This window comes from Melospiza melodia, chromosome 2, assembly GCF_035770615.1.
Source record: "Melospiza melodia melodia isolate bMelMel2 chromosome 2, bMelMel2.pri, whole genome shotgun sequence".
Taxonomy (NCBI): domain Eukaryota; kingdom Metazoa; phylum Chordata; class Aves; order Passeriformes; family Passerellidae; genus Melospiza; species Melospiza melodia.
Window position 1 is genome coordinate 73,467,175 of NC_086195.1, and position 17,570 is coordinate 73,484,744.

Sequence of the window (17,570 nt, forward strand, 5' to 3'; positions counted from 1 at the left end):
TGTATGTGGTTGCACTGTCCATGCTTCCCTGTTGGCAAAGAACATGAGCTTTTAAAGCCACCTGGCAGGTTTGGGTGCACCTAGTGATGGACTGCAAACTTCAGCAAGTCTTATGCTTTCTTCTTTACAGAAGTTGCATTTAAATTTTATAGGTTAAATTTCCTCCTTCTAGGGGTGAAACTACCGTCCACAGTGCATATGCTCCTCATCTAGGCAACTGGCCTTTTCTTCTCCATTTTATATAAAGGAGAATGTGAAGCATTTTGTATGTTGCATTAAAGGACAGCGCAAGCAGCCACATATGTCTGCAATAAATGTATTTAAAGAGCTTGTTCCCATGCTACAGCACAGAAATACAAACAACTTTGAGAAAACATAAATCAGAAGAAATAGGCTCCAAGTGCTTTAAATATATTCAGGTTTTCATAGCTGCCTACATGCATTCAGGATGGGTAAAGATTATTTCACAGTTTGGCTGACAGCTCCTGTCCAAGAAGGAAGTCACTGAAATGATGAGTTTTCTGAAACTTCCCAGTCATGGACATTAGCTCAACATCAAGGGCTTGCTCTTGAGTGATGATGAGGAATTATGCAGTTCCTGGTTGGTATTACAGTTGCTAAAAAACTAAAGCTGATGTAATCTGCTGCCTTCAGATTATATCTTCTATTTATTTCTAAGCTGCACATAATTACTACATTTATCTTTGTTGAATTAATTCCTTGATCCATGTGCTCTATTCTAGAGCAGCCCTACAGACCTGTGTGGAAGTTAGTGAAAATCTTAGGCAGTTTCATGAAGGCAAAATAGGTGGTGAGGTTCTTCTCCCTTTTGTTAAGCCAGACATTTCTAAACCCTTGCTGTAAACCCTGTTACCTCTGTTGACCCAAATGCTCCTCTAAGGCTGCCACAACTCTCAGATGTTCCTGAAGAGCCAATTTAAAAGTGCCCTGGGCTTTGGCAAGGGGATCTGGCTCCAGGGTGGCAGAAAGAGGCTGGAACCCATGTTCTTCAGTTCCTCTGCAGTGTCTCAAACACTGCTCGATATATTCTCTGCTCATCCTCATTCAAATCTGTGAGTGCCCCATTCGAAAATTAATAGGAGCAGACAGGTGAGCTCATGGTCAGATTTGGGGAACATGGGACATTATTTACATCAGCCAGGGAGTGCCTGCTTCATGCAGCTGATAAATGTGTACATTAGCAATAGCTCCATTTCCCACATACATGAGAGGGCAAGTGTTTATCTTTTATCTGAGGACTGTTGTGCTTTATACACAAGTACAGCAGTAAGGGCCAGACAGATTAATGTTTTTTGCCAGTACCTGAGGTTTAGCAGGTATGTTTAGAGAGATGAAAATGTAGAGTCTCAGACTGAAATTATCTACCCCTTTTCCACCTTGACTTCTTCATAAAAAAATAATTTTGCCCTGTGAAACATCTGAACAGTTTTTGTTGTTTGTGCCCCCATAAATAAAACAGTACAGTGCACTATCCTTATTGCATGTGAATCAGTATTTTGGGGCTTGTCTTGGCATTCCTTGTAGGTCATTCACATTCCAGAAATGTTTGTCTGAAAGGCAATGAATGAAAGATGATTAATTAATATTTCAGGGGATATCTGAATTACTGCAAATATCCTGTACAATGAAAAGAGGCAATGAAAAGGAAGCAATAGTGATAAATGAAATTTGAAAGATGTTTTCTTCCATTCAGTAAAATAACAACAATACTACATTTGACCAATTTTAAAAATCTCTACTTTTTGTCTCTCACTTACATGTGCTGGGGAGGGTCATTATACTTTATCAAAAAGGCTTCTTAAATAGCAATAAAGCCATGCAATGAGTATGTCAATATGTCATACTGCTGTTTAGAAATATCTGAGGATCAGGTTATCCCTGACTTTGATGTGAGAGACAGAAAGAGACTGTGCAAATGCATCTGTACAGCCCAGAGGAGCTTGTCCAGGGACTGTGCAGATTTCTCAGCTCATGTACCATCACCAGAGCTTGAAAAATAAAACTGGAAAGAATATAAAGCACCCTTTTACTGCATACCAACCTTTCTTCTCCTCATACATGTGCCACAAATGAAGCCAGTGAGTCCATTGATGACTTGAATGAAACAAAGAATAGCTTCAATCACACCAATGACCAGGAGAATAGAGAAAAGGACAATATTCCAAAGGATGATGTTTTCAGGTTGTTTGCAAATACTCCATGTTGTCTGGTTAAACAAATAATTGTCTCTGTGATAGAGGAAAAAAAATGGCAAGGTATTACAAAGTAAAAACTTCAGAATGCTTTCTCTGTTTTCTGGCATTTCATTTTCCGAACTTGACTGCACAAAGTGAGTCTCAAATGGTGCTATAATTGGTCAAAGCTGCTGATTCTCCCCAGAATTCCCTTTGCAGAGATGCAATTGATAATTAGGGAAGAGAGCCACATCTGTACTTTGTTGCATGCACAAGAATCTCCTCTTTGTTGTATGGCAAAATTATGTTAATAACTAAAGAGAAAGGTTTTAAAATGTGTCTCCACATTCTCCATTCCTGCTGTGGTATGTCAGCCCAGTCCATTCATTATCTCTAGCTCTGATTTGAAGAGCATAGTTGTCAAAGTTGGCTTTTTAGATTTAGAGAAGATTTTTGCTTTGCTTTTCAGAAGCAGGTGGAGCAGGCTGAATTCGTTGTAATTTAACAGATTAATGTGGCACAGTAAGCAAACATTTCCTTTTGACTCCAGTGGGAGTCACAGCTCACGGAATTTTGAAAGCGTGGTGCAAATTGCACAAGGGGCTTGTGGTAAGCACAGCAGATGAAACTCAGGCAATTTGCCCAAGGATGATTCCTTGATCAAAGAAATGACCAGCTGGAACATGCTACTCACAGAAGTGTGAGTTTATGTGTACACAGGGTGAACCATCAGTTCATTTTGGAAAAATCTAAGTTCACTCTAAGAAGATAGGGGAGGGATAAGGGAAAGCAAAATTGGAGGAGTTTGTTAGCCATACTCACTCCAGAGTGTCATTCCTGAAAGGGTAGAGGTATTCTCCATCACCTGTGTCACACAGAGGACCCCCAATCAGCCCCAACAAAGAGATGACCACACAATATGCTCCTCCTGCAAATCCCATCACAGACAGGATCACTGACAGCAGCATCTGAAAGGGAAAAGACCTTCAACATTGTGTGCACAAAGGTTTGAGTAGCATGGAGAACTCACAGTGAATGAGAAAGAATTCTCTTTCTTGTCTCTTACTTTATGCTGAAATACTACTGCTACTAAATTTGTGGGAGTAAAAAATAGTTGACTTTTTCTGACTCTTGGAGCTTTCCTAGATGTTAAAGAACTTATTGAGTTTTATGCTTAAGCTATTAATTATGAAAAATCTGGTGAGTTTTCTTTCAAAAGACAGTATAAGGCTAATCCTGGCTAGATCTGTTCTGTATCATGTACCTTGGCGTTTCCAACTCTTCACCTTTCTTGGCCCTTGCACCAACAGAAAAAGGCAAGCAACTACTGAACCAGGTATGAAAGCAATAAAAGATAGATTAATTGTTTTTGCTAATTGATGGAAAGCAAAAAAGCCTTTCTTTTTGCTGCTTTCCTTCATTTTGCAACACCATGACATGTGATTACCACTTCTCAGGTTGAGAAATCTAATTGTGCTGCATGTGGCAACAAACCAGCAGTGACTTCAAATTGTATGTAATGCATTCATGTTTTACATCAGCCACTCTCACAGAAATGTTACCTTTACTCCATTCTGGGTAGTTTTCCAGTAATGAATGGGATGTATCTGGTTGCTGTTTGTCTATAGAAACAAAAATCCCAGGGGGGTGCTACTGGTGGTGCATCTGGGACAGGCTTCTCAATAGCCTTGTTAAGAATCACTGTTTGTGGTTGTTCACAACTCTGCCATCGAGACAGGGGAGGACCTGGAGCAGGGAGAAGGCAGCAGGCCTGCCTTAAAGACAGGGCAATGGCATGACCAAGGAAGCACATACTGAACACTCTCATCCATGACTCAGGTTTGAAGCCAAATATCTCAAGTCTCATAATTCCCCACTGCCAGCAAATACCAGGTGAAATCCACCACCCCACAAGACAGGGAGAAACCTTCTCCTTGTCCCAGTTGTTCCACAGACCACTGCACTACACAGTCAAATGGAAATATCCACCATCCATGTTGGAGTTTTTTGACAAAGCCTTGAAAAGTCTTCACTATCAGAACACATTCAAGCTGGTGAATGCTGTTGCCAACTTACCAGCCAACAGCTTTCCGTAGAACCTTGCTGGAAGCTGGTGTGTGGATTGACTAATTTTGTGTACTGTTTTGCCTCTCAAGCAATCCTTGAGTTAAAAGTTGCTGGAATTTCTCATGGGATTTATTTAATCATAACTAATTAACAACTCAAAGCTGGATACTCTTTCCTTAGTCTTTATCTGCATGTTGGCTGAATTGCCTCTTAGCAGAGCTCCATTGTCAGCAAAATGTAGTTAATTTAGTCTATTGTCCTGGACCAAAACAGTGTCTGGGTTGTAGCTGATGCGCTGTCTCTCACAATAAGATCACCAACCATGCCTTGTGGTGAAGGTGAGTGACTGATACTGTCTTTGAAACTCCTACCTATTCTGAATCACTTTTCCCCATTTGTTTCCTCATTTACTTCAACTCTGCATTCTGCTTCTTGGTTGAAGAATCTTAATTATGTTAACAATTCATTTTAGTAGCAGTACAGGGCATCCCAAAGATAATTATGAAGAAAAAGTCAAATGGTCTTTTGGTATTACTATGTTTTATGATAGCAGTTACTGCTAGTAGTACTTGTCAGTGCTATCTGTGATGACAGTGTTCTGTCACATGATTGTCTCATTTGGAATCTGTTGATTGTAGGACTAGTCTCATCCCAGCTATTTCCCTTACTGTGTACAGGATCATCTAGACAGAGACTTTACTTGTCACAGAAAGAGAAGTCTGAATTTGCTACAGACTGTTTGATTGGCTCTCCTCAGCATTTTCTAGACATGCAGGGGCGTTTCCCCATTTTATCTACTGATCTGGAGACTTTTCTGGAAGCTTGCCTCATAATCTGTGAAAATCCAAGGATTTTATTAACCATTTCATCACCTCAAACTTTCAGCATTTTCCCTAGTAGTAGTTCTCATTGAAATATTTTATTTCCTCATTTGTGTCCTTAATTGCAACAGGAGGCCTAAGCTGGGATGCTTTGAGTGTGTTGAAATTTGTTTCCCATGATGTTGACCTGTTCTATTCTCCTGAAATGTTTTGCTGACCATTTTTGCTGATTTTCCCTGCTTTATTCAATCCTTTAATTGAATTGTCCCAGGTGAGCTGATGGAGACTCTTAGAATTCATTCTTTGAATGTTTATATCAGCTGTTTTGGTGAAGTTACCAAGTTTTTCCTGTCCCAGCTTGTGCTGCTCTTTAATACTCTGGTTCTTGCTCCATACACATTTCTTTCTTCTCTGTTTTTTGTCTGGAAGTGTTTTTTGGGTTTTTTGTGTTTTGAGTTTTTTTGATGGTTTTTGGGTTTTTGTTTTTTTTTTTTTGGTTTGGTTTTATTTGCTTGTTTTTGATTGAATAGTTATTCTGTCTGGTTATCTGGATATCTTTGCTTAAGTTTGTCTCGAAAGCTGCTATGGCTATTCTTGTTCTACTAGTGACTCCTAAGGAAGACTTAGAAATACTGGACTATATGTTTGCTGATGCAATGAGAGAAGCTGTATTTTGGGTGGGTCTTTTTCCTCATCATGTCAGTGCAGTGGATAATTTCAGATGTGTACGTGCTAAGCTGCAAGACACTGAAGCTTTCTAAATCTATTGCTTTCCAAATTCATTACTCCATAATGCAAGGACAAGAGGCCATTGATGTATGTTTGTAAATAATAATTTAAAGTTGATTAATGAAGAAACTTAATGTAGCATGTAATCACTGTGAACTGGAAAACTTACTAAAGTGAATAAAAAGTATGAGAAATGTACTATTTTTATTACTGTTGAAGATACTTTGGCAGTGTGTAAAGGCTTTGATGACGTCTGAAACTATTAAACCAGGAATTGTGCAAAATAAAATAGAACAGAGTTCCTGCCCTGAGCAAAATGTTATGTTTTGATTAAACAATAATTCTTATCAGTAATAATTCTTTAACCTTTTTTTTCCCCATTTTTATTATGACAAGCAATTCTGCAATTTGGACTATTCAAGTGTAATTTATCATTTTATACCTAAGATCTCCAAAGCAGAAAGGTGTCCAAACTTGCCTTTGGATTACAGAGGCTCCTGAGCAGTTCGATGAGGGCTGTTTCTCTGTCAGTAGGTGGGGAACCCTTAGCAGGTCCATCCAGACCTACCTCCCAAGGAGCTCTGTCTTTCTGGGAGGTTGCTGATACTATGGATGTTTGAACCAATCCCAGGAGTTCTCTGCTCTCCAGGGCCTCACACCATACCTACCCTGCCTTGCATATACTGCCCTTATAGTCAGAACATCTGAGCACCCCTCCTCTGGATGCCTGTGCATTTCCTTCCACTCTCCACAAAGCACATTTTGCCTGAAGTTTCATCCCTTAAAGAAGCAGACCATCAGCCTTCAGATCTCCCTGCAACACTGACCTCTTTTCAAACGTTTGGAAATCACTCTTCCCCAGGAGCTGTGCAGGGTAAACTTGTTTTTAGTTGTTCGCAGCCATTCACTCTTTGCTCATGTCCCCATCTCATCCCTACTTTGAGCATCTCAAACAGACTGTTTAAAACCTAGGGAATAGAGCTTCACCATTTCCATCTCACAGAGGTGTATGACTCCAGAGGGGTGTGTGTTCAAAAAGACAGCATTTTCATAGATAGACTGTCCTCACCGAGCCTGTTTTCCACTTTGCTTTGGGTAGCTTTGTCACTTGGCCTCAGCCCCTTTGTGATATGGTTTAGTGGGCCTGGTGGTATTCATTTGAAGGTTGGACTTGATGAACTTGGAGTTTTTTTCCAAGCTTAATGATTCTGTGATTCTCCTGATTCTACAAAATATCACAGTACTGTATTAACATCTATTTTATTCCTCCATAACAGCAAATAAAGAAGAGAACAGTTTGTAGGTAACCAATCAGTGATGGGAAGGTGCAGGGTATCTGGCATGATGTACTGCTGCTGGGAATGGCTCAGACAGTGAAAGAGGAGGTGGAGAATGGAGGATTGTGGTGGGTCTGCGGATGTAGGCTGCTGGATGACACTGTGCTAGCACCTGTGTTGTTGGGCTGGGGCGTGAAACCAGCCAGCCTGAGGAAGTTTGACTCTTGGCTCTGTAATATTTAGGGCTGGGATAAAAGATGGAGAAGAGGCACCTGAGATGTTGTGTGAACTCAGCCCAGTTCAGCTGGATTTCCCCTTGTGACTTAACAGATTCAGTGAGCATAGGAACCACAGCAGTAGCTGTGTTTCATCACTGCTTTCTACATCACCCAAAGTCAGGCAAAGCAGCTGGCTCAGGCACTGTTTGCAGGGTGCCTAGGATCTCACCCCAGCTCTGCAACTGGCCTGCTTGGCCACTGTCAGCATCCTGTCTGTGCATGTGACATTTGGTAAAATCAATGTAATGGCATGTCCCTTGGGATGTGTCTGCTAATGTGTGACATCCTAATAAAGAATGCTGTTTTGGTATTCTGTATCATGAATTAGCTTAAGTAAAATGTTTTAAAGAGGTAAAGGTTTTCTCATGTATCAGACTAAATATTAATTGAAGAGTACAGAAGAGACATGCTTTATTGCATGGAATCTCTCATTCCAGGCTGCTTCTGGGAATGATGCAGACTAAAAAATAAATTCTAAGTCAGTTTATCTTGCCAATAATGATAGCCGCACTGAAGTCTGTGCCCAGGGCTTGAGGATGAATGGAGATGCCTTTATAACATGTTGCTTTATAATATTCTTAATTATCAAGAAAAACATCTCTCTGGCCTTTCTTTAGATGTCAGAGAGCCTAAATTGCATTTTCACATTTCACATGCATAATATTTGGGCACATGTGAGCCACTGGTCAGAACTGCAGGAAGCAGTGCTGGCTCCACAGTGCCAGATGCAATATCTCATGCTTTTGACATGGACCTGCCAATAGGGGATATGTGTATCCCTACAGGGAAAAGCAGGGATGAACCTGTGGAAAAGCAGATTGCCATGGAAGGGTATAGAGGAAACAGGACTCTCTGGAAGCAGGAGGAACAGGCAACTGTCTCAGTCTTTATGATTGCCTTGTGCAGGGGAGCTCAAGGAAGCTGGAGCCACATTTTACTTCATGGGATGTAATCCCCTTTGCCCTCAGCATTGTGCCTGAGGGCTCCAGCCCTGGCCCTGGCTGATTTCCCTCCTATCAGCAGCTGCAACATCACAACATTCTTGTTGGCTCACTGAGCCCTCAGCCCCAGCCCAGGGATGCTGCAGATCAAGCTCCTCTTCTCCGTTTCCCTGACATGGCTGCTGACAGAGGTGTGATGGTTTGTCACTGCACATTTCCACCTGCTGAGCAGCCATTTCAAGAGCTATTTCACAAACCCTGTAGTGCCATTTCAACACATGAATATCCACTTACCCCACATCTGTTAGCGCAACATCCTGCTCCACCTGCTCCCAGCATCATGAATGCCGGCAAAATAACCTGTAAGAAAAGCACAGGCTTTGAATTAGTGTGCAGCACTTCTGCTAGGGTGCTTTTTAAATTCTAAGAGCTTGGGCATCATGTTCCTCAAATGCAAGTCACCTTCTGTCTCTTCTCTGGGAGTTACACCTGCTTGGATGCTGGTGCTGCTGAAGAGTGACTCAGAAATAAGTGTGGGATTACAGCTAGAGCTGTCTGGCAAATTGCTGGTACATCAATTCTGATTGCTGAAGCTATACTGATTTTTTTTTTCAGGGTATAAAAAAGTTCAGCACAGTATTGTTGGAGTTTTTTCTTTGGAAAAAAATGTGTCAGTTTTGAGAAAACTGAAATTCTGCCCAGAAAAGATACATAGCTGGACTAAGAATTATGGACAGTGTAAACCTCCTGAACATTCTGCTCTGGATTATGATTAGGAAATCAGCCTTGAGCTTCCTGAAACAGATCTGACTTTGGTTTGGGTGGGAGTGGGGGTTTGTGCTGAATTTCTGGAAAACCTACAAAATGGACTTCAGTCAATGGGGAACTTCCAGTTCACATTAGCTTTCACCATGGTAATTATCAGGCAGAGCTGGACCAATACAATGCAGTCAGTAACTATCTATGACTGGAGATATAATGCTGCCTTACAGGCACCCTGGAGTTAGAAAAAGTTGCCTTCAGTTTGGTAGCCAGAGGGCAAGAAAGCTTTTGTGGGTCTGGCTTTGCAGCCAGCACACTCCCACTGCCTTGTCTCTACATACCAGTCCTGGTTCAAGCATCTCAAAGAGCAGCACAAGTAAAGGAGTATTTAAAAAATTAGGAAATGGTTACAATAAAGTTAATGAAAGAAGAAGAACCCAAATCAGTCAATCAGTCAATCAATCAATCAAACAAACAAACAAACATAAAAGGTAAAAACTGTAAAAATGGCCTAACTAGATGCTGGCAAGATTTTTTCTCGCACAGGGCAGGAAGAGCAGAATGGTCATGATGAACAAAGCCCACGGAATTTGTGTGTGTAGTGTAAATATCTCTGTTGAACATTTTGGGACATGCTTATGAGACTTGCTTAGATTTGTAGGCACCTAGATATTTTTCAAAAAATTTATTCTCTGTTGCCTTCTATGCACACTCTAGAGGCAACCTACAGCACCTGCAGTGGTGGCTGGACCACATCTGGAAGCCTGCAGAAATAGAGCATTGAGGTTAAAAAGATGTTCCTCTTCCTGCAAGGAAGTCCACTCTTAAATAATCACAAATGGTCCCCAAGGCAGCCTCAGCCCAGGTGTTCTAGTGTCAGGCACTCAGGAGAGTTAATACCTCTGCCCATCAAACCAACACTCCTGTTCCTCCAGGGCTGTCATTTTTCTTTCGAGGTTTCCCATCCAAGTGGCAAACACTTTTGTGTCATCTATTAGCCTGGCTCAGGATGAAGGGTTTGCTTGGCAGCCTTCTTTTTATGCAGTGCCTGATTATAAACACCTGCCTTTTGACACGGGCATGAGAATTGGCTGGGTTTGGCTGCTGTCAGTAAAACAAGAGCTGTGTGTGAGCCATGGCTCAGTCAGGCATTTCCTTCTGTTGCACACAGGCTTTCTATGAGGAAAGGCGTTACTGTGACACATAGAGCCAGTCTTACTCTCTTTACATCCCAAATATTTGAAACAAGGAAATTGAGAGGTTTCCATGTCATATAATTTCCATTAGAAATTCAGCAGAGGAGGAAAGGGTGGAGCTGGCTACTCAGCCAAAGGGGGCACTGATGATCTGTGTATCAGTCTACAGATGAAGTTCCTAGGTGGAGAGAATTTACTGGCTCACAGAGCTAAGCCAGGCCGTTCTGAAGTTTCTCCCACAGTCTTGACTCTAGAGGCTGCATCCTAGTTGTGGGGAGATTCTCCAAGATCAGGCAACCTGTTGGCAAGGCTTGCCTCAGTTTCCTTTGGGAGGAATCCAAGTGCTTGGGGGAACATATTGCAGCTTCATCTTTCCTCACTGTAGTGTCAGGATATGGACCAGACTCCAGTCGTGGAACATCCTCTCCCTTGTTTTAACTCCTTAGGACACTGAAAAGCCAATCTTCATTTTCCCATGCTTCCAGCACCTGGAAGATGGAGCTGCTGATAATGCTTTGTTTCCCCTTACCTGTGGGCATTTCTCATGTTGTTTTCTGGAAAACATGTACACTCAACAGCATTGTTTGCGGATCAATTACTCCTAATGTTTTGTTTTAAAGGTCAATGCAAATTTTTCCTCTCCTCTGACTAGCTGTTCTCATTTTTGATGTATGTGGTGCTGGCCACAGGCAAGTCTGTGTGGAAGCCTTAAAAGAAGGCACGTTTTCAATGAGCCAGTGACGCTCTCATGCCTAACATCTTTCCTTTCCTTTCATTGAACGCCAATGGCTCCTAGGCTTGCAGTGATACGAGTTTTCCACAAGGTCTCTCATGTAGTTGCACTTCTTCCTCCTACAAACTCATGCTTATGTTCAAGCTCAGCATGAGTAATAGGCCCAAGTGGTAGCCACAAGAAGAAGCAGACATGCTGCTGGTGGAGAACAGTTTATTGAATCACCTTATGCCATGTTTCTGGTTTGGGAAATATGAGTATGAACCAGATCCACTGCAGGCGTTCCATAGACTTAAGCAGCAGCTGCATCACAGGCTGACTGTGAATGAGATTTATTTTTTTCTAAGTTAATTATTCTTAAAGATTCATTTGTTTTTTGGCCAGCTCTGTGCCAGTCTGCCATCTGCCCAGTACTGGTCATATGCATTATACTTGCTCAGCTTTTTAACTGCACTTGGGTAGATAATTGAAAGAGCACAAGGGGAGCAGGCTTTTTGATGAACTGGAAAGATAAGTATTCCCCAACATGGATATTCACATAAAAGTGATCTTTCCTGAGGCCTGGAATGGAGAACTAGTTATAGAAGAGCACATTCAAACCAGATCCAACCCAAAAGAAGGTGGGTGGGAGTGTGGGAACAGGAGGCATTCAGCTTATTAAGCCATTTGCAACTCCACATTTGTAAAGTGTTAGCTGGGTCTCAAACTAACACCTGCCGAAACACGTTTTTGATTTTCCCTTAATGTTTTTTTTTAATCAGGGGTGCATACAATAGTGAAAACTCACTGCCTCCAGCTGACCTCAGCTTTGCTTTCACTCTTGGAGGATGAACACGTGTAACTCTTCTCCACAGTGAGTACTTAGGCCTAGTGCTTATTGGAGTCTTGATATTTATTTCAGGAATGTTTTGTATTTCTTTGACTAGACACTTTTTATGCCTTAAATGCATAAATGCATTTTCTCAGTTCATACCCATCTTCTCATTTAAGCTGTTCACATGTTTATGCAAAACACATTTTTATAACCTTTTTTTTAATGGAGATTTAAAACAAAACTGAACAAAACTCACAAGAAATGTTCATCTCTTACCAGTATCCCAGCTCCTAGAATGCCGTGGAAAAACCAGACCAAATCAGTTATCTCGCTGAGCTGCAGTACTTGTCCATTGGGGAAGTACAGGAGAATGTTGGAGACAATGGCACATACTGCCAGTGGGAAGAGGGTGATCCCAATGCACTTTGAACACTTCCCGGTGCACATGGCAGCTCTCTGCTCAGGAAAGATACAGGGAGGTTTGGGTTACTGCAGTGCAGGGAGCACCAGGTTTCAGAAGTTTTATGCTTTAATAAAAGAAGAATCAATTTTGTAGAAAGAAATGGTTCAAGTAAGACATACACAGATAATCCTGTTCAACAGACTATATTCCCTTCAGAGAATTTATTTAAAATTGAATTATTCACGGCTGGGATGTTTAATTGAATTTATTTAAAATTGTGTTGGTAGGAAATTACCAGAGAGTTTCATTTTAGTTTTTAATGGACAATTGTCTGTCCATTGGGAATATCAGTCACAAAACCATGACTCCACAAACAGATACCCTGGCTGGCAGTCAGGGCTAAGGCCTGGAGTGGAAGGGGAGGTGGATGCTGTCCTGGTTTAACCAAGCCTGGTTTTCAGTTGGGGGGAAAGATTGACATCCCCGTTACCAATCAGAGGGCTAGTTTTGGAGATTGACACCCATTTGAACCACTTAGAAGAGCTGGATACAGCTTTATGAAAACACATTTAAGGACGGGCTAGCGTGTGAAGCTCTCTTGGCTCCCAGCCTCTGAAGGGGTAACTAGCCAGGCCCAGGCCGGCCCCTTGCGGCTAGACCAGGCCTGCCCAGGCCAGGCTCACATGGCCCACGTGGTCGGGTCAGCGCGTGGCTTGGTTCAGATTTCTGCTGCCTCCAGGCCATGCCACTGAGAATGTCCCGGTGCTGCGGATGACCACGCAGCCGGGATGCTTGGCCGGAGTCGGTGTGGCCGAGACAGCGCTGTGCAGCCAGGGCTGTCTCAGCATGGCTCACACATAAACTTTGCTTTACTCCAAGACCAGCTCCAGCAGTGGTCCTGCAGCCCGCGCTGGAGACTGTCCCAAGGCCAGAAGAGGCCAGGGCCAAAACTAGTGTCGCTGCTAGCCCAGTCCAGGAGCAGCCATGGGGCTGAGGGCATGTGGCCACCGCTATCTCAGCATGACTCGCACTAGACTTGATTTGCTTAGCCACTTTTAGCCAGCCATGCTGCAAGAAGAAAGACAAAAGCAGCAGCAGTTTTGTTTCTTTTTCTGGTGCCTTGCATGAAGGAAAAACACAGGGGTGGTGCTGGCAGCCAGTGTGGCTTGCACAGTGCTGGCGGGGACCATGTAACCAGCAGCAAAAGACACAGCCATTCCTCAATTGCAGAGCCTAAATGAGATCAACCTGTCAATGCTACAAGACTATCAAAACTGTTTCAATTGATAAAGCTTAAGAACAAACGAACATACAAACACGAATTCTCTCCCACATCAGGAAAAAAAAAAGAGTGAAGGCATGTAGAGAAAACAACGCAGAACCCTGAAGTAAGTAAAGATGTCAAATACTAGATGGGAAAGAATCAAGGAGATGCCTTAGTCCTAGGCTGAAATTCTTTTGTGAGGCTGTGGTGGAGGTATATTTTTTGATATATCAAACTTTATTTTTTCCCTATAATTCATAAGTGCATAAAGAAATGCATCATTCATCTGCAATCCATGAAAAAAACCCTCTCATGCTAAAGCATATAAATGCTAAAAAGCTATAAATAAAAACTTAAATAAAAACTTAAATAGAAAAAGGTAAGAGAGATGAGAAACTTTGACCTAGGGATAGAAGAAGAAAAACTTCTGTTCCCAGAGATAAAAAAAAAGAAATTTTGTTTTTATGCTAAAACAGCTTATCCTTAAAATAGTACCCCATGAGCTGACCCCATAGCCCATAGAAGCAGCTTTGAGAAAGCTTCAAAGCATAAGAAAGACCTTCACACTGCAAAAATTTTCCTTTCTCAGGTGGCTGATTCGCTATGACATTAAAGCCATGAGAAAACTGTTTCTTGTAAAAAAGTCTCCATAGCATGGCAAGAGAGACTCCTCTCCCTAAGTAAACTAAAGAAAGATTATTTTAGAAGTGGTAAACTGACTAAAAGTTCCAAGTTTTGTCTCTTCATGTTGTCAGGGGGAAAGAAAAGAGGGTGTGGAGGGAAGATAAGTGTTCTGAAGATCTATTCTGATTTTCTTATAATTTTTCTTTTAATTCCGTTAATGAAGATCTCTTTATACCATTTAAAATTTTGAGTCTGTTTTGCCCTCCTCCTCCTAATCCATATCTCATTTCAAGAAATGAGTAAATAATTTCTAGTGGGTGAAGTAATGTTTAGCCAGCACTAAATCCATTACAGATGCCTTGGGTTTTTTGGGACCACTGTCTTGGGAAACTGATTTGAAATCTCTTGCATTGAAGGTATAGAAGAACAGGAAATGGCTACCAAGGATACCATGTGAATGTTCAACCCTACCTTGGCACTGAGACAAGCAGGGAAGCCTCCCCAAGGTGCCTACCATCTGCATTTCCTCTATTTCAGTCAAAAATGCACCTTCAGCAAGAACTGGAGAAATATTTATTATTGTTTACTGTGACATGATTATTCTGCATGTAAGGGTTGATAAGACTGTGGATTATAGGCCTACTTGGCACCCACCCTAAAGTAGCTGAAAAACTTCAATCTTGTCTAATTCTGTGTCTGTTTGCTAAGGGCCGGTCAAAAAACCATCCCATCTCATTTTCAGATACAGTAGCTTAGTAGTTCATAGCATCCAGGTTCTTTTTTTAAAATCAAAGAATGAACATAAATGAAGCATTGGTTGAGAGAGATCTCTGCAGGTGTCCAGTCTGATCTCCTGCTGAAAGCAGGACTACCACCAACACTAGGTCACTGTGTCAGCCACAGATTTGTGTAGCTGAGCTTTAAAAACCTACAAGGATGGAGCCACCACTGCCTTTCTGGGTGACTTGTTGCAGAGTTGACCCAATCTCTTGATGAAAAAGACTTTTCTGGTGTCCAGTCTGAATCTCCAAATCTGTAAACAGGGCTGTTGCTCCCCATTATATCCTCTCACACCACTCCATCACCTCTGTCACACCCCAGTTTTTCATAGGCTGTTATTAGACCCCTCTTCACCAAAGTCTACAACCTCAGCTCACACTGCATTCATGCTGTGATCTACAGCCAGAGAGAAAAGCCTAATCCATACAGAAGTGGATCCATACATGTGCCTCCAATTTGGAAATTTCAGACTACTGGGTCAGTGATTATTGAACTTGCATACCACCTTCAACTTTATGGCACAAACTGATCACAACTTCTTCATGATGTTTTATTATCGCTTCATTCCAGCTCAAGGCTTTCAAATGCATAAAAATAAAAAATGTGCATGAAAATACAAAATATCAAGCTGTGGACAAGCTGTGGATTTCTGTCCTCAGAGAGAACTGTCAGTTTATGACAAAAAGGGCTTTGCTCTCCTGTGAGTCAGTTCCCAAATGCAAGAGAAGGATAAGGACATGGGCACACGCCATTTCATGCACACGCAGGTGCCTTTGCTTGTTATGTGCAAATAGTTTTTGTAATTACTGAGGCACTCAGCGGTGAAATGTTCCTCAATTTACTCATATGCATTGGATAATCTGGAAAGTTTTATGACAAAGATTGGTGTGGAGCAGTCATTAGGCAGGCTAGGAACACAGAAATCCATCAAGGCTGGGTTCCCAAGCAAGAAAAAGGCCCAGGTGAAAGGTATTTGAAGGCATTTGAGAAAGGCAGACACAGGCTAAAACAGAAGGCGACAGAAGGAAGACAGTAAAGAGATAGGGTAAGATATCAGGTGAGATGTCCTCTGACCTATTCAACTGAGAGGCAAAACAGAAAGACTTTATGGGGTGCCATATATTGCTGTGAAGCAGCTGTGGCTGACAGACTTCTTCTAATTTGCATTTCTATACAAAAAATTTGCATTGTTCTCTACTGCTATGAGTTCAACAAGAGCACTGTGCTTGTATGCATTTTCTTCTGAGCACTTTGCAGTCATGTTGAGCTTTATAATCCATGTTTAAAATAAGCTAACGGGCACGAAAATATTCCAGATGGGATCATTTTTAACAGAGATAATTCTGTGTTTATGGTCATTATCTGTTGTTTACACAGTGCTCAAAATTTGGCAAAGCATTTTGCAAGCCTCTGGAGAAAGCCCTAGTTCAAAGAGAGAAAAATCTAAACAGACCAACAATGTGCAAGTGAAAGATGAAGTGGGGAAAGGGAATGGAGGAAAATGGAAAGAATACTGGATATTTCACCTGCCTTTCAAATCACCTGTCTTTCAAATAAGGTTATTTTTTTACACTAACTCTTGCCTGCCTGCTTTCCTGTCTCATTCCAGCTTTAGCTTTTCCATTTGTTTGCCCAACCTCACCTACCTCCCCTCCCCAGAGAGAAGCAAACAAGCACAGGCACAGCCTAGCCTCCTTCTACAAAAGCTAAGCCTTGTAGTTAAGTTATGAATTCTCTTCTGCATCTTTCGTACGTGGCTGGAGGGCCCAGTTCTTGTACAGCACAAAGCAACCTGACGCTGCTTTGGCTGGAAGAGCTGAGGGTTCCAGTCCTTTCTCTCTGACCTATCTCAATACCACTTCAAACTGCAGGGAGAACTTACCTAAACAACAATCAGCAGACCTAGTGAGAGCCTCTACCACCAAAATCAATGCCGCTTTGCCACCTGTGCACATCAGAGGATCTGCATGCGTTATTATAGCTTAGGAAAACACTCCAGTTTGCCAGAAGCACTGAAACACTTTATTAATTCACCAACCAAAAGCACATTCTACAGCTTCGTTAAGCAAGGTGGCTAGAGCAAGCTTCTAATTTTTAGTGAGGTTTTTAGAAAGTTTTGCTTTTTAATGCTAACGTGAGCATGTAAATACTTTTGCTTACCTTCTAAGCAGGGCTAAGATGGCCTCCAGAGTTCCCCACAGCCAGCTTCAGGTTTTCCAGCTCCTCTCTCCTGGAGAGTGTCTGTCTGAGCGAGGCACGGCGATGTTTTTGGGTGACAGCCTCTATTAAACAAATAGCTGTTTCTCTCTGAGAATGAGGAAATACCCCAAGTTATCCCTGGTTGGCCAGTGAGAGGTTGGCGTGTCACCCGCGGTTATTGATTATTTTAAGGCAGTGTTCCAACGGTCAATGCCTCAGCCCCCGGGACACATGGATTGGAGCAGTGGAGACCTTTTTGCAGCTGTAACCATTTCAACTGTGTAGAGTTTGGCAGAAGAGGAGAGGCAGGAGATGGCAGAGGAGCAATGAGTACCTGGCAGAAAATGTGGTTGGAGAAGGAGGAGGTGGCATAGCAAAATCGGGCCATTGGTGTGGCATCATCTTCTGCACACCAGGCTGTGGCTGCTAAAATTCAGTACTGGCTGTGCTCCAAAGCATACTCTTGCGAGAGTAAGGTGAGGAGAAT

At 42.1% G+C, this 17,570-nt stretch overlaps 1 protein-coding gene and 1 long non-coding RNA gene across 3 annotated transcripts in view; one reads left to right on the forward strand and one right to left on the reverse strand.

The window, feature by feature from the left end:
• Window positions 1-17,570, forward strand: part of LOC134414369 (uncharacterized) — a 35,822-nt gene that overhangs the window by 8,563 nt on the left and 9,689 nt on the right. Inside the window, exon 2 of one of the 2 annotated variants that reach the window (XR_010026710.1) lies at window positions 11,761-11,852. This is a non-coding gene — a long non-coding RNA (uncharacterized LOC134414369). Of the gene's footprint in view, window positions 1-11,186; window positions 11,853-17,570 lie in introns of those variants that run through there. The other variant, XR_010026709.1, reaches the window with a different exon arrangement.
• On the reverse strand, window positions 303-17,184 carry LOC134414368 (transmembrane 4 L6 family member 1-like). Its single transcript, XM_063148865.1, has 6 exons — window positions 17,045-17,184; window positions 12,090-12,269; window positions 8,603-8,668; window positions 3,018-3,163; window positions 2,063-2,249; window positions 303-1,571 (listed from the first exon to the last, which is right to left on the reverse strand). The coding sequence occupies exons 2-6, from the start codon at window positions 12,258-12,260 to the stop codon at window positions 1,551-1,553; spliced, it is 591 nt and encodes a 196-aa protein (XP_063004935.1). The 5' UTR covers window positions 12,261-12,269; window positions 17,045-17,184; the 3' UTR covers window positions 303-1,550.